Here is a 17062-nt window from a genome sequence, read left to right as displayed (position 1 = left end):
GCAAGGGCCACATGCATCAGTGCAGGGGAGTCCATAGCGTCTGCAGCTGCATCGAGAGAATTTGCGTCCCCTCGAACGGTTGCAATGGATTATTTTCAAGAGTTTGTCAGGCGTAGCATTGTTTTGGGTCATAATTGGAATTAACTGATCATTTTCCTGTTTCCATCCCCATTCAGTTGGGTTCATTTCATTTGCCATCCCCTTCCATACCATACTTTGAAAGTACACACGTTGGCTATGGAATCATGTTGCAGGTGATCCTGGGGGAAGCCGTTCTTTTTTGGTGAAAATGATATGGCGCAGTGATGATAGCGTGTCGGTAGACTTGTCACCAAAGAGATCAACCATCAGGTCTTCGCCAAGATCTGATATGTGCTATTGAGATTTGTTTTGAAGAATGCATGCACTAGCACAGGACTTCATGACAGGATCAGATGTCACTAATTTTTGGAAGGCTGACTTTTTCCGTTGCCGAAAATCCTTGAAGTAGAATCACATCCTGAGTAGGCATGCACAAAGAGCAACTGATTGCACACATCGTCTCCTAAAATTTTTTTCAACAGATTAATGTTATACACTCTGTGTTCTTTTGACTGCTTGTTTGCGTCAGGAAGGAAATAGATGATCTCTATGGCGGGCCATCAGTCTCAAATCATGGGAGATCGACTTATACCGATTTAAATCGACATATACCAGTTTCCTTCGACTTATACCAGTTTCCAGCAGCTGAAATCGACTTCTACCGATTTAAATCGACATATACCAGTTTCATTCTACATATCATCGATTTAAATCGACATATACCAGTTTCATTCTACATATCACCGATTTATTTTACTTATCATCGATTTAAATCGCTCCATCAACGCCCCCCCCCCCCTCCTCAAGGAAAATATGCATACTAGCACTGCAATATCCAATGTGCAAATTGGGAAACATGGAACAAGTTTTCTTTTGAGACAAAATGAGGTGAAATCATGCTAGTTGCTAATGTAAGAATCTTCCTAATTATAGTTCATTTCTTGATAATATCTTAACAATTTTTTTTTTCCATTCGAAATTGCTTTGAGTTTGACCCACAGAAGTTCATTAAAAGTCAGGGGCATAGCCAGGATTAGCAAAGTTGTATGCACGACTATCTGAGCGGAGCGCCACCATCGGTTGGCGCGGAGCTTACAAGAAAATTTTTGGTTTTACAAACCCCTCAGATGGCCGGAAACGGCCCTTCCCATTCTGGTTCCCTGGAATCCCAGGCCTCTTGCTAACTTGAGACACCTCAATTTTTATGTAGAAAAAGGGCACATTTTTAACCTGAGGAAAAGTGGGGGGGGGGGCACGTGCCCCCTGTGCCCCCGGTTCCGCCGCCCTTGACAGAAGGGCAAGATCAATGGTACGATCAGGAGCAATCTTCACAGCAGAGATATTCCCAAGTGCTTGGGCTCTGTCTTTCCGCTTGAATTTGTAAGTATTTGAAGAAGAATTTTTAAGTAAATGCAGAATTTCCGATGATATCTTCAATGATCTTGTTCCCAACCGATTCAAAGTCACGTACAATCTCATTTGGCCCAGCCACTATCCCGTTGACAATGTTTCTCAGAGTAGGATCAGATGTGAAGGGTGAGCAGGCTGCAAGCTTTATCTGAATTTTCTCGAAATCAGATGCATCTCTTTTGATGCGCGCCTCAGTTGAGCCTTTGTGTTGCGGACTTGTAGTATAGGTTAGGTTTGTGAAATCCTGCATCCTGATGTTGTACTCGGATGTTACAGGTGCAGATAAGGTCCAAAGGTTTCGTATGTCCTCGGTCATCCCACTGCCGCGAGTTAGACCACCAGTGCTCTTTAGAGACCTCATCAACGTTTGTTCAATGACAAGATCACTACTAAGCCCTGCCCAGCACTGATTGCTCCTATGAACAACGTGAAAAACCATCAAGGAACTTTCGATAAACGTCTGGGTGCTTTTCCACAAGGTTCCTCATTTGCTGCAGGTAGTAATGAGCAGATCGCAGGTAATTGAAGCGCCCAGCTGCAAAAAAGACAGTTAGGCAATTGGACACTGCCTGCAAATGCATCATCCAAGACCCAGTATGATCCGCCTTGATCAACATTCTTGCCATGCCAACCATACGCTGATAATTCAGCCACAACTCGATGGTCTTTGAGGTCTGAGCAAGTTCAGATTTCTTCTTCTCCATTACTGTCTCGAGTTGGATCAAAACCTCAGAAAAAGCAGCATCTCCTAGCGTCGTCTCTCCGCTAAGAAGGGAGGAGTACAATTCCTCGGTTTGATCCAACAGTGTCTGAATCTCGGGATCGTCTCTGGCCATTTCCGTTATAAGCTGGCTATGTAGGGACTTGTCAACAAGATGGCCTCGCAAAGCCCTCTGGACAGCTTTCCCTGTAATCATGTGCACAACTGAAATTTCTCAATAGACAGTCTCAAGTATGTCCCTTGCATGAGAGTTCCTATGGCCCCCATCACGTTCATAAGTGTATGGAAACACCCCAACATCAGAACAATGCCTTTTAGGTGACTACTTTGTGGTGCACCAATGAGGATTTCGGCAGCCTTCCAATACAAGGGCTGGTCAAAAGTTACAATGGTGGGAAGGTTGTGCTTCATGGCAAGGTTGCAAACAAAGTCTATTGTAGACACAATGCACGATTTGTCTCCAGAGTACATATTGATCATATGCAAGAATTTGACTGACGACTGCCCAGGGTGCTGCTCTCCTGATGCAAGATATGCATCATCCTCTGCCAATTCGGTGTTGCCTCTTTGAAGCCAAGGGAGACTTCCCACAAAATATCGATCCTCTTGTCACAGTCAAGATATCTCGGCAGGTCCTCAAAGACTACCTGGATCCAATTCGACACATTCTTCAGGTCAATATATGGAAAATTCCCCCCTCAACCTGTTAGATAATGGCCCACTTTCATTTTTAATTTGTTCTTTGCCCCCAAAAACATAGGGAAAGACACCAAGATCATCAAATTTGAGTTAATAGTTACATAGTTATGATCATTAAGAGGTTTCGGCGGCCATCTTGGACGCCATTTTGAAACAAAAACACTTTTCCGGGGGTCCTACTTGGTAAACTTTTAGTATGTTATAAAGCATACTAAACCCTACCAAAATCAGTTGAGAAACCTTTTATAGCAATTTTTGGGGGGTTAAACTGTATTTTGACCTGACTTCTACAACTTGCAAGCCAACAGAAGCTCATTTGAAACCCTATCCAATGATTTTCTTTGATGAATACCAACAGATACCATAGATATCTATTCTGTAGGTGTCAGAGAATAATGAGTGGAGCATGAAATTGTCACTGCCATTCCTGCTCCCAGGAGTTCAAAAAACCTTTTGTAGCAATTTTCTGGGGGTTGAGGGGGTATTTTCCATATATCGACCTGACTATAGGAGGTATGATGAAATTTAAGTACCATAACCATAACTGGTTTAAGGTTAAAGAAGCAAGGTTCACTGGACTTCCTATGTGGGGCACCACTATTCATTAAAGAACTAAACAGTTGATATTAAACTTGTTTATTAGGTGTATTAATCAAACTCATATGACCTCTAACATGTCTGTAGTAGAAATACAACATTTGTCATTTAATTTATGAAGTGAAAACAAAATAATGTCATATAATTTTGCCATATTAAAGTTGGAAATGCATAATTATGAAGGAAATCAATACAAAAATATCAAAACTTTAAGCAGTTGAAACATAAGGCCCAAATTGTTTTACCTGCATTTTCCTGATTCCCAGAGAGCAATCCATATGTGAGTGGTACAACGTAACATATACAAAGACTTGATCTAATACTATTGATGAAAACCATCATCAGATTGTCAAATTGTACTTAGCAATTTTATCGACACAGTTCCCCACTGTTACAGCTGAGGTTCCAGAATTTTGGGAAGTGGCCATGGGGTCCCGAGAGATGTATTGAGAAGAATCGGCAGATACTGAAATTAATACTTAATAGTGGTGCATAAAGAAAAAAGATCAATAAAAAAAATAGCAATGTACACACTCGATGGGTGCTAAGTATTTTCACTATGTACCTTGCTTGGACTTAAATTATATTGGGCTACGCTTTTGTACAAAACTGTCAAATGAGGTGGCTGAGGCCCCCTGGATCCTCTTTGGGAGCCCCTCCTTTGATCCAACTATGGATTTGTACCTGTACTGTCACCACTGCATCAGCTATGGTAGTGCATTTGGTCATTTTCTTTGTCTTCAGTTTCTTCTACAATTTTGTAATATATCATTGTAATATTAAATTCCCTTCACCCGAAATATAAATGTATATATAAAGTTCAAAACAGAGAGGTAATTATTTAATTAAAACAAAACAAAATGAAGAGTCTCTTAAATGTTTTCAAATTAATCAAATCGATGCAATGTCCCACAATTAATTTTCTTTTTAATATAGCTTTAAAATATGATTTACTGTTCTTCAAATATATTTTTGAAGGTACAATTCATTCAGTTCTCCACATCATCATATAGACTTTCCATTTCCAAAATAGCAGCCACAAACATTTGCTGCTGTCATGCAATTAAAAGCGTTTTTCTATAACCACTTCTATATCCTTCAGCATATTCACTGTAGCCTGGGGATCTCCTTCTGAAAAATCTTTCTCTTCCTGCCCGATAGGTTTGCTGAACTTGTAATGCTGGAATAACCACGCAAAGAGAAGAAAGAGCTCAGCCTTGGCAACCGATTCACCGAGGCAGACACGGCGTCCGGTAGAGAAAGGCATGTAACCTTCTGGGTGGAGACGAACTTTTCCGCTCTCATCCAGGAAATGTTCTGCCGGGGAAAAAAAGAGTTGATATATTTTTATCATACCATGTTACATGAGGGTGGTCTGGAGTGGAAACTTTAAGCTGCCTCCTCCAAACTTTAGAACATCTGTTTACCTCTGTACAGTTTGTAAACTAATACTATGAACATAATGCCATCATCATAACAAGCTTTGAATTATTTATATACTGTAATGTTAAATTTAGTTACGAGACGGACAAAAACCTGTTCTACAAATAAAAGTCCAAAGCAGAGATAATTGTATGAATGTTGACTGGCTGCAACTTCACGACACTTCACGACCGGTTTCTCTGTACAATCATAACATATGTAGACTCGTACAGAGAAACCGGTCGTGAAGTGGAATTTTTCTGGTGTGTTGTTCTTTATTTATTTATTATATATCTGTCATACCACTTGCTCAGTGGTGTAGCCAAGGGGGGGCGTGGGAGGGGGGACAGCCCCCCATGAAAGCTTGTCGCCCTCCCACTGGAAATTTGGGTGTCGAAAAAAAAATTACATGTGTGAAAAATATATCATTGGTCTGAATGGTCTCGGATCTCCATGATGACCACTCATGAACAAAAGGACGAAAACGGTCGTGAAGTGGAATTTTTCTGGTGTGTTGTTCTTTATTTATTTACAATATATATAAATATATATATATATATATATATATATATATATATATATATATATATATATATGTTGAGACTAGTGGAACACTAGTAGTTGTTACTCAGAGTTTCACGCATTGTGCAATCATCAGACAACTATATATATATATATATATATATATATAATTGAATTTGTAGTGAGTTGGAAAATCCAGAACAGTGAAACCAGGCCTATGGCTTTATATGCTGATGCCCTAACCACTAGGCTATGGACACTGATTGTATGTCCAGAGATTCAAAACCGGTAAGGAAGGTCCCATTCCACTGTAGGCGTTTGTCACCTGTATCGAACAATACTAGTTCTGTACATATATACTAGTTCTGTATATATATATATATATATATATATAAATATATATATAGCTAACAAAAATTACCTGGTGTGAATTTTTTAGGGTCGTCCCAGAGTTTTTCATCATAGTGCATGGAGTAGATGTTCACCAAAACCCAAGTATCTTTAGGGATGGTATAACCACCTACGAATTAACAGAAAAACAGAAGACATATACCTGTGAAGCAATCAGTAAGCATGGAATGCCAAAAGGGTCACCAGATGTGAAGATTTTTGGACGGAAATATCTATGGCCTATATGATACGTCTATGTCCATTGGCGTGTGTGCTAATGTGAAGAGATATGTCACTGCTGTAGAAAGGCATATATAAATCTGATGAACATTTTAATGCATTGAAAGCAAATCAATCTTTTACTGAGAGGGTATAAAATCACATTTTGCGCTGTCCTATTGAAAGCATAAAGCACTCCCTGATTAGCATAGCGAGAACTTTCAAAGGATAACATTTTTGATATGCTGTAGACCATCAGAAACACTGCTACCAGTGCAGGTTGGATGTTTTTACCACTTCTTTAAGGTTTTGAGAAATGAAACTTTAAAAATCTGAGGCTCATGAATGCAAGTGGCTAAAGACCGCTAGACTACTTAGCATGATTACATTACAAACTTGTCAAGGACAAATGGTTTGGAAGGTCACGAAAGGGCAATCAATTCTTTAACTGAAATTAGGATTAAACATGGTTAGGTTGATTTATTAGAATGTATGGATTAATAATAACATTGAGGCATGCACTGAGGAGCCAACATCATCATCAATTTATTCTCCTGCCAAGCCGCTATCCAGTTGTAACATAATTGGCAATGACATCTTACCAAGCTCCACATCTGCCGATGTAGCATGCGGCACGGCTAATGGAACTAAGGTACTGTATCGCATAACCTCGTACAGGGTCGCTGTGGTGTATACTAGCTCCTCACGGTCATCAAGTGAGGGCAGCCTATCTCTTCCCACGACACGATCCACTTCGGCGGCTACTTTGGCTTGCACCTCTGGATATTGCACCATCAGTCCAGTACACCATTGTAAGGTAAAAATGGACGTATCCGTACCGGCTGAAAAGTCAAGAAAATGAAGTCGTTGAGAAGATTTACAAGACACAAAATACCAAATCTATAGATAATTTCTAAATAAAACTCTTGCCTACTTCACTGCATAAGAATTTTTATGTACATTAAATAGCATCTGACAACATCTAAATGATGAATATCAATTGAAAGATTGATTTTAATTTTTCTGTTTTTGTTATTTCTTGTTTCTTGTGGTTTTACTTTAAGAATATGAGAACATAAATATAACCCCTTCCCTTCCCCCCCCCCCCTTAAAAAAAGGTAAACAGTTTACACAAAGTGCTGAGTCCATACTGTACAGCTGCTTTTCAAATAAAATACACATTTCATAGATATCCAATTTTCAGTTAAAATACTTACTACGGAGTCACACATGGTTCAGTGAGTCAAAACAATTGGATGCAATGTTTAAAGCGATTGACATTATGGTGATTTCTAAAAAAGTTCAGACAATTCAACAAAACCATTTTTACTGCAACTGTTCTGTAGAAAAATTCGAGATTTATCGCAGGCTAACATTGTTTCTATTCCATAACTATGGACTAAGAGAAACCTCCCCAGTTGGAAATTGAAGGAGAATGAAGATAGAGGGAAGGCAATCATGTTAGAATGAAAGATGGGGGGACAGAGACAAACCAACTGGAAGATTAATCTCTACCTGCCTCCTCTGCCTAGTCCTTCCATGAATATTCTTACTCTTCAAAGGAAATATTTATAATTGGAGATCCTTACCTCCAAATATATCTACCACTGTCTGTCTGATATGAGCCTCTGTTATCAAACTCATGTCTTCTTTGCCTTCATCTTTGATTTCTTGTCGAGACTGAAAGAGCATCTCTATGAAATCTTTTGGTTCACCTGTGTGTGAATCGGAGAAATGTAAATGTGTCATTTGACATCCCTCAAAAACAACTTAGATGATATCACGTCAACTTGAAAACATCACTTGAAGACATCACGTGGCGCCGCAGACATCCTATTAGGTCAACATGAAAACATCTTCACAACTAGAAGATACCACTTGAAGACATCCCTATACACCACACAGATCACTGGAAAAATAACTTTAAAGACAGCAAACCAAATACATCACTTCAAGACATCACTTACACCACAGACATCCTATTAGGACAACATGAAAACATCTTCATAAATAGAAGGTACCACTTGAAGACATCCCTATACACCACACAGATCACTGGAAAAATAACTTTAAAGACAGCAAACCAAATGCATCACTTCAAGACATCACTTACACCACAGACATCCTATTAGGACAACATGAAAACATCTTCATAAATAGAAGGTACCACTTGAAGATATCAATTAACAACACATGAAGATAAATGTGAAGACATCTTGCTAACTTGAAGATATCACATGAAGTCATCACTCGACTCTACACACATCACACTTGAAGTCATCACTCGACTCCACACACATCACACTTGAAGACATCACTCGACTCCACACACATCACACTTGAAGTCATCACTCGACTCTACACACATCACACTTGAAGTCATCACGACTCCACACACATCACACTTGAAGACATCACTCGACTCCACACACATCACACTTGAAGACATCACTCGACTCCACACACATCACACTTGAAGACATCACTCAACTCCACACACATCACACTTGAAGTCATACAAAGATATCATTTCATGACAACCTGGATAATTCCTTATCATGTAACATAAATATCAAGAATTTTGATTGAAAGCAATCAAATTATAGAAGGGGTTAGAGATTCCAAAATGCCAAACAGGGAATTAAAAACAACTAACATAAAGTGCATTATAATCATCTTTGTGAGCTATGGTATTGTCTTTATTACAAATTCTAAGGGTTCAATAATACCTTCTCAAGCAATTAGTTGTGCATGTTATTTGAACAGGCTCAAGGAATCACTGAGAACAAAATTGTGGTCAGTGTAATGACTGGGCTCTTTTGGTAGTACAATGACTCTCTTGGCTAACTGCCCCCTCCTCTACCCTCGCCCTCCCACCCAGTGGCGGAGCGTCCATATAGTCACGGGGGGCGAATGCCCCCCCTGACGGCTCAAATGGACTGCTGGCGCCCTTTTCAGCTTTTACCACTTTTTACTTATTCGCGATTATTTACTTTTTTTATTGCGCTCTCATCTACCTATTGACATTGGTCACATTTTGTTGGCGATGACACCTATTTATTCTTCGTTTATCTGCAAATTAGCAAGGCCAGGAAAGGGTCATTTCCGGCGATCTAGGAAGTATCTTTACTCAAAATTGTTTGTACGCTCCGCGCCAACCTGTGGTGGCGCTCCGCTTAAATAGTGTCGAAAGCGCCCCTACAGACCATTCTCGCCCCCCTTGACCAGTACCCCTAGCTCCGCCACTGCTCCCACCCCACTGTTTTTTGTGACCACCAACATATACATACCCCCATCATACTTCTCATGGTGTTCATCCACTTCCTTGTTGACCAAGCTAAAGAAATCTTTAAAAATAGCTTTCAGTTTTGTCTGCCTAGGGGTAGGAACATATTTGAAGATTGGTATGTAGTCAGCTAGAAGACCACTTCCAGCAATATCATTCCCTTCTTTACTTAGGTACATCAAGCGAGTAAGTTCCGGATCATCAAATTCGTACCTAGTAAACGAGAGATTACAGAAAGTTTATTGCAATAAATGGAAAAGGCAAAGCTAAAAGTCAAGAATTAATTTACTCATTACAAACTGTGTTTACCCACCAAATACAAAAGATACCAACGCACACAAGAAATTGGTAGACATCTTTAAGATCACAGAAAGTTTATTTCAATAAATGGAAGGCAATGCTAAAAAATCAGGAACTAATTTACTCGTAACGAACTTTTTTTTACCCACAAAATACACAAACAACATTCTGTGTACAAAAAAAACAATAGGTAGACATCCTTAAGATAAGTATTTTGTGTAACCCTTTGCAATCCTAGACCAGATTAATAATTCCCCTTTAGTCTATTGATGATAAACTTGAAAGAAGTATGTGTACATCATACTTATTGTGGGAATCATGTCAGTAATACAACCAGAATGTACAATGCACAATTTGACCATTGTTGAACTCAAACGACCATTGAACTCCACCCACAACATTAGGCTTCTTACACTCAATGTGGTACAATTACATACCAAATATGCAATCTGCCCAAAGTTTCCCTTCTTGCAAAATCATGTTTACAAGGTTTTCACAATTTGACTCTTGTTGACCCCAAATGACCATTGACCTTCACCAAAAACTATAGGCTTCATGTACTCAATGTGGTACTTTTACACAATAAATATGAGGTCTGCCCAAGCTTCTCTTCTTGAGATATCCTGTTTACCAAGTTTTTCAAAATTTTGACCCCTGGTGACCTTTTAACTCCACTGAAAACTATATGCTATTTGCGCTCAATGTCATTCATATACATATCAGATATGAGATCTGCCCAAGCTTACCTCCTTGAGATATCATGTTTACAAGGTTTTTACAATTTGACTCCTGGTAACCCCAAATGACCTTTGACCTCCACAAAAAACTATAGGCTTCATGTACTCAATGTGGTACTTTTACACAATAAATATGAGGTCTGCCCAAGCTTCTCTTCTTGAGATATCCTGTTTACAAAGTTTTTCAAAATTTTGACCCCTGGTGACCTTTTAACTCCACTGAAAACTATAGGCTATTTGCACTCAATGTCATTCATATACATATTAGATATGAGATCTGCCCAAGCTTACCTCCTTGAGATATCATGTTTACAAGGTTTTTACAATTTGACCCCTGGTAACCCCAAATGACCTTTGACCTCCACAAAAACAATATGCTTCTTGTACTCAAGTTGGGGGTCACAAACACACTGATGCCATCATCAATGTAAAGGTTAAGATTTTCATCGAAACCGAAATCTGAGGTTATGAGATGATAATTATACAAGGTCAAAGTTCATTTGAGACTCTATATTCATGAATGTAGTGCTGGTGATACTCTAAGTGTTAACACAACCTTCTGCAGCTTTTTTGGTTGTTTTTCACCTCAATGCCTTTGTTCATTTTCTAGTCCAGAGAATATTATCACCAATGATATGATTTTCCTATCTATACTAAAAAGAAACAGGGTTTCAGTCACCTACTAGTTTATATTGCCACTGCGTAATACTTGATATGTTATTTGGCAAATTATTTTACTTATACATATAAAAGCATTAGTAACTTTAATACTTATTTGCACGGACATTTCCAGTTATCACTTAAAATATGTCACAGTAAACATCCACACAGTTGCTTACTTTGAAGAAATGATACATAACTAAAAGCAAAAGTTAAGAACACATCGGGGGAGGGGGCGGGGGTATTAGCATGAGGTGTAGAAGAGAAAATAAAGTCTTTGTATGCAACCTAATGAAAACTTTACTGACAGAAGCACTACATTGGTGGCAACTGCTTCCTTCTCTACAGAGAAACATTTCTACATTAGATACAACTGCAAATTCTAAACTTACTGTTTGCCAAAGCACAAACTTGCCAAGATATTATATATGGATGATGCAAGAACTGTTCGTGAGTCAAATGGTTCTGACCCTTTGGAGTCCAAGTTTGCTGTAAGGAAAGGAATGATGGAATAAACCAGCTTTTCAAATCTCTTGTTGTCACCAGTAGCCAACTTCCTGAAACATAGAAAAGGTTATTGAAAGTGAACTTTTCATTCAATATATTAAATATAAAGTAACTAAAAATAAATTAAACTTTTCTGTACTATCAGGTAATAATTGCAAACTTACACAATCTTCAAACATAGAATAGTAATTGAATACCTTCATTGGTACATATGTATGTGTGTGATGATTTCATCATCCACTAATACAACTTATAATACTTATAATACCAGGAAGCTGGAAAACAGCTCCCTCTTTAAAGGGTGTGAAGACTCGCGCAAAAAGAAATGTCTAATGCCGGTAATCTGACCTAGTTTCGAATGAGGTGTAACAGAAGTGTTAGACACCACCATCGATACCAGAAAATACACACACAGCTTGCAACCGTCGGTAATTAGACACTAGTGTACAGTCAATACATACAGCTACGGTCAATACCCACAACACAGTGTATAAACGATACAGGGATGGACATCTCAGGTCCAGCTAAAGATGACAAGGTTTCACGTTTCATTACTGTTTGCATTTTGTAGCGAACAAATCGTCACTTGCAAGCAACAGAAAGTTAACTTATTCAGAGCGCCGCACCCGGTTTGGGGCGAGTCTTCAATGCCTTTAACACAGGTATAGAGGTAACAGTATGTTCAACACCTGGCACATGCAAACGATATTCCAGTGGCAGACAATTGAAAGCCAATCTCAATATCTTACTCCTAACTATAGATATGGCCATTGAATCGAAACCTATTTTGAACTGCTTAACTTTCAAATACTCTGGCAGGAAGTTGTTGGCTCACAGTAGGGTAAATTTAGAATTTTTGATTCCCTGTCAAACCTATCTGTACTTCAAAATTCCATCAAAATGTATAGTTTTGTGCAAATATTCGTTTCCACTGTGGATAAATGGTTCGACAAATTGTAAAGAAAAAAAACAAAGACATTTTCGACTGAGGTGCCCCGATAACATCATCCATTCTACTGTTGCCAGATGCATTTACAAAATATCACAAAAATTTGACAAATTTCGCGATACAAAACGCTACGAGGCTGTGGTTTTCGTCTGGAAGGTTCAGTTAATTCAGGCAATTTTGCTGAGCAATCTACTTCAGCGAACAGAATATCTTTGTCAATGTAATATATGTGTAGGCACATAGCTATAAATGTCTACAAATTTATGCCACTAAGATAAGGATACCATTTCAACGTCGTAGAGAGCTACGTACAGCTGTGGAGGCATTTCTCAACAGCAGTTCAGTTCAGTTTGCCCTAGCCCTGTTATAAGGGCTGTAGACTATTCTCTCAAAAGCTGCCTCACTTGCTTCTACCAAACTTCCTCTCTACTCTTTGATGTTATCAAGCCAACCTTTCTTTCTTCTTCCTCGTCTTCCTCTTGCGCACACCTCTCCCTGAATCGTTGCCAAAATTAAGCTGTTGCCTCTTCTCCTCCAGTGATCATACTTTCTCAACTTCCTCTTCCTTAATTCTTCCAACATTCCTTTCTCTACAGTTATACCAACACTCCTCCTCAACAGCAGTACTTAAAGGGTGTGAAGACTCGCGCAAAAGGAAACATCTAATGCCGGTAATTTGAACTAGTTTCGAATGAGGTGTAACAGAAGTGTTAAACACCACCATCGATCCCAGAAAATACACACATAGCTTGCTACCGTCGGCAATTAGACACTAGTGTACAGTCAGTACATACAGCTGCGGTCAATATACCCACAGCACAGTATACAAACGATACAGCGATGGACATCTCAGGTCCAGCTAAAGATAACAATTAAGGTATCACGTTTCATAACTGTCTGCATGTCTGCAAGCAACAGAAAGTTAACTTTTTCAGATGGCCGCACGCGGTTTGGGGCGAGTCTTCAATGCCTTTAAAGTAATACATGTGAAGGCACATCCTGTAGCTATACATGTGATGACAGGTATATGATCCCATATTAGCCCAATCTTAGACAAAATGCAATGTTAGTTTGATTTATTGTGATGGTATAATTTTCTAAAACTTTTACTCTAACCCCAAAGTGCACATATGTATGTTTGGCACTTCCCACAAGTTTCTGTTACTTTGTTATTTAGTACGGTTAATCTAATATGTTAATTTTATATCATTATTTGTATCGGGGAGTGTTGTACCCTGTAAAGCTCTCCAGAGTTTTTGTACAACACTAGTTCACAATATTATTCATTCTAATTTTTCCTTATATTTATATGATTGTAAATTTTCTGTACCAATGCTATTTTCTTGTATATATGTTATATGTTAAATAATGTTGTAAAGAAACAAATAAAATGAAATGAAATGAAATGTTGAAAGATGTTAGCAAATAAGTAAAAACATTAGGTTCTAAATAACATTACCTGAAAGCAGAAAAGGCCAGCTTTCTGTGTAGCTTCCAAGAAGGAGAATACTGACCAAAGACAATATCCTGCCCACCTTCAGTGAATAAGTCAACTAAAAAGAGAAAAACAATTTTCATCAATTGAATATATTCTTTCATAACAAAGTTCTGTATAATTTGTACATCTCAATGTATCAAATCTTTTTCAACTGTTACTTTTAAATGTTAATTTCTTTAACAAGTCCTCAACCAAAAATGAACAGTAAATATGTGAGTCAATGATTGACAGAGTAACAACACCTACATAGGAAGTATACAGAAGCCATAGGAGATGTTACCGTCATAACTATCATCGATTTCATCGCCCCCACCCCAACAACCAAAACAAAAATGAAACAATTTGCATGCTAAACAGCAGGCTTACTTGTGAAGCTTGTTGGTCTGTTAGCAAACTCCACACCCTTCTTCAGGAGAGCTTCCTTTATTGTAGCAGCGCCATTCAGGACTACAGCCCACCTCTGACCTACTCTTATGGAAAATATATCTCCATACTCCTTAGCATACTCCGTGAAGACAACAAAGGCAGGCTTCTCATTACGTGCAAGCTCTGTGAGAAATCGAACATACTTAAATAGCAAATGATTTGAGGTGGTACAGCGAGTAGATTAGGCCTACTATGTACAGTATGTAAAGTAGACAACATGTTACAATTTACCAAACAATTGCAGTTAGTGGTACAGAAAATTAACAGTAAATTTGACTGCAAACAAGCAACTTCTGCTATCAGAATACCTGACCATCTTTAAAAGCATGAGCAACTGTGATGGTATTGATTCATATGAAAAATAAATGGATACTTTGAAAGAGCTTTTTTTCAAACAGCACCTCTTCGAGAATGGAGAAAAAACAGTGAGTTTTCTGACTGAGCAAGCTTGGCTCATCATAATTATTTCTTTACACATTAATAATTAACATAATATACAGACACGCATATTTATTTCTATATCATTTACAGTACATTGCCTTGGATGAAACTAAGACTGTTACTATCATTAGTTAAATACAAGTACGGATCCTTCAGTGACAGTCTCCTATCTCTACTCACTTTTGATGTTTCAGGCTATATAGTATGTTAAACACAGGCAGCATTGGGATTAGCTGACACCTTTATCTACCCTTACCCAGAATATTGCCAATGAGAGGCCATCCCTTTGGTCCAGGTGGAAAGTTCTTAGTTGGCTTTTGTTGACTCCATATCCACATTCCAGCCAATACTGTTGTTATGGTAACCAGAGTTAGAGATGTGGAATTAACTACCACTGCACTAGACTCAAAAGCCATGCTGCTAGTTTATGGATCCTGAGCAGTTCACTATAGTGACAGAAGAAAAATAATACATCTTTGACTCTTTCGTAACTATTAATCACCTTTAGAAAACAGCCATGTCCTTACCATTTAATTCATCATCCTGCCTAATTTTAAAGATCACATTGCACCTGATAAACCCAGCGATAGCCTACATATAGGCATATATGATGTCACAAAAAGTCCTCCTCTACCTGTAGGCCTATCAATGTAAGCGTTAAATCAACTTTAATTCTCTGAATAAAAATTGGGCCCTGCAAGCTTTCACACAATGTTGGCTACTACTGTACCTTGAGCACTGTAACAAAGTTGGCCTTGGCCAGGACTACTGACACAATGTCCATATTTTTAGCCCTTACTGCTACTGCGCTAACGTAATGTTAAACTTAGGAAGCCCTCAGACTCAGAGCTACCTGTAGAGTCAGACACAAGTTGATGCACTAACAGGGTAATCCACAGTATAGGCCTAGCCTAGGCTACTTGTATTTTTGTAGTAAATATTGTATGAAATAGCTTATTAAAATTATGAAAGCGATTGTGATTTTACCAACAAACACAGGAAAAATAGCCCTGAAATATATAGCGTATATAACTCATGGCTAGTCTAATTGCTTACGCGAATGTAGCAAGGATCTAAAGTTCTATAGGACCTAGTTAGTATACAGTATACTATAGGCAGTACTACAGTACTAGTTACCGTTAGTTAGGCCTATGCTAATCCGTTTCAGAGTCACCCCTTGGAAATATTGCTGCTCAGAACTTTCACAATTTGGATAATCAGTGCAGGATTATACGAATAACGTCTGCCAGTATTGATGAGGACAAAGAACTGATTATCCTGGATTGATAGATGATATTTGTGGTGACAAATTCGATGAGACTGTCAGTGTCTACATAATTATGGTTTACGTAATCCAGTACCTGGGCATTTGAGATACGTCATCAATTCAAAACTGTTTACTACAAGGTCAATCGGGAACTTTTGTTGCTGACGTGCGGGTATACAGCAGGGGCGTATCCAGGATTTTCTAATGCGGGGGCGCGAATTACTGTCTAAGCGGAGCGCCACCATCGGTTGGCGCGCAGCGTACAAGAAAATTTATGGTTTTGATACCACCCAGGTACTTCTCGGCCTTGAAAATGACCAACCAGATGTACACTTTTTGCCTGAGAACCAAGTATTTCCCAATAGTTTTTTTTTCATCCATAACCTTTTTGAAGATTGTCACCAGTCACAAATCATGTTCGACCTCATCGCACGACCTGTGGATCATTGCTTTTGTAGGTGATTCTACGTCGCGGCCCACAATATCCGTCAGCCCCACTTTTCAAGGTTTTAAGCCCATTATTTGTTAAGAATTTGAAAATTCACATTTTCGTGAATAAACTCACTTCAAAATATACCCATAATGTCGCACAAAATGTCACCTATGGACAACCAATATAGAAAAACCTCCATCCAGCGTACAAGCAAATTTTGGCCGAAAATGCCTCCCAGATCGCTGGAAATGACACTTCCCAGGCCTTGTAAGTTGCATCTGAGCACTTTCTATTTTGAAATTACTAGCAATATCATAAACAAAATACGCTGAAGGGAAGGGGGGGGGGCGGTCGCCCCCTTCCCGAATTGCGTCATGTTCCCCGACGAGAACAGCCACAGTTGGTTTCATAGCACAATTCTACAATTGTTTAAGGCGTATATACACACACACGCGTTATGGTAGACCATATATAGTATATATATAGATCATGAGTGA

General features: G+C 38.7%; 1 protein-coding gene across 2 annotated transcripts; it reads right to left on the bottom strand.

Moving 5' to 3' along the window:
• Nucleotides 1-3537: 3537 nt before the first annotated feature.
• Nucleotides 3538-16247, bottom strand: LOC139960150 (steroid 17-alpha-hydroxylase/17,20 lyase-like). 2 transcript variants are annotated; one of them, XM_071958300.1, is made up of 10 exons: nucleotides 16003-16247; nucleotides 15122-15311; nucleotides 14365-14547; nucleotides 13960-14053; nucleotides 11437-11601; nucleotides 9352-9560; nucleotides 7651-7776; nucleotides 6664-6903; nucleotides 5874-5972; nucleotides 3538-4825 (listed from the first exon to the last, which is right to left on the bottom strand). In XM_071958300.1, exons 2-10 carry the CDS (start codon nucleotides 15279-15281, stop codon nucleotides 4572-4574), a joined length of 1530 nt encoding a protein of 509 aa, XP_071814401.1. In that variant the 5' UTR covers nucleotides 15282-15311; nucleotides 16003-16247; the 3' UTR covers nucleotides 3538-4571. The 2 variants fall into 2 exon arrangements, with proteins under 2 accessions (XP_071814401.1, XP_071814403.1); XM_071958302.1 differs by lacking the exon at nucleotides 16003-16247 and adding an exon at nucleotides 15922-15944.
• Nucleotides 16248-17062: the final 815 nt, after the last annotated feature.

This window comes from Apostichopus japonicus, chromosome 19 (assembly GCF_037975245.1).
Source record: "Apostichopus japonicus isolate 1M-3 chromosome 19, ASM3797524v1, whole genome shotgun sequence".
Taxonomy (NCBI): Eukaryota; Metazoa; Echinodermata; class Holothuroidea; order Aspidochirotida; family Stichopodidae; genus Apostichopus; species Apostichopus japonicus.
Note: the sequence above shows the minus strand (reverse complement) of the source record. Positions and strands in the feature narration are given on the sequence as shown.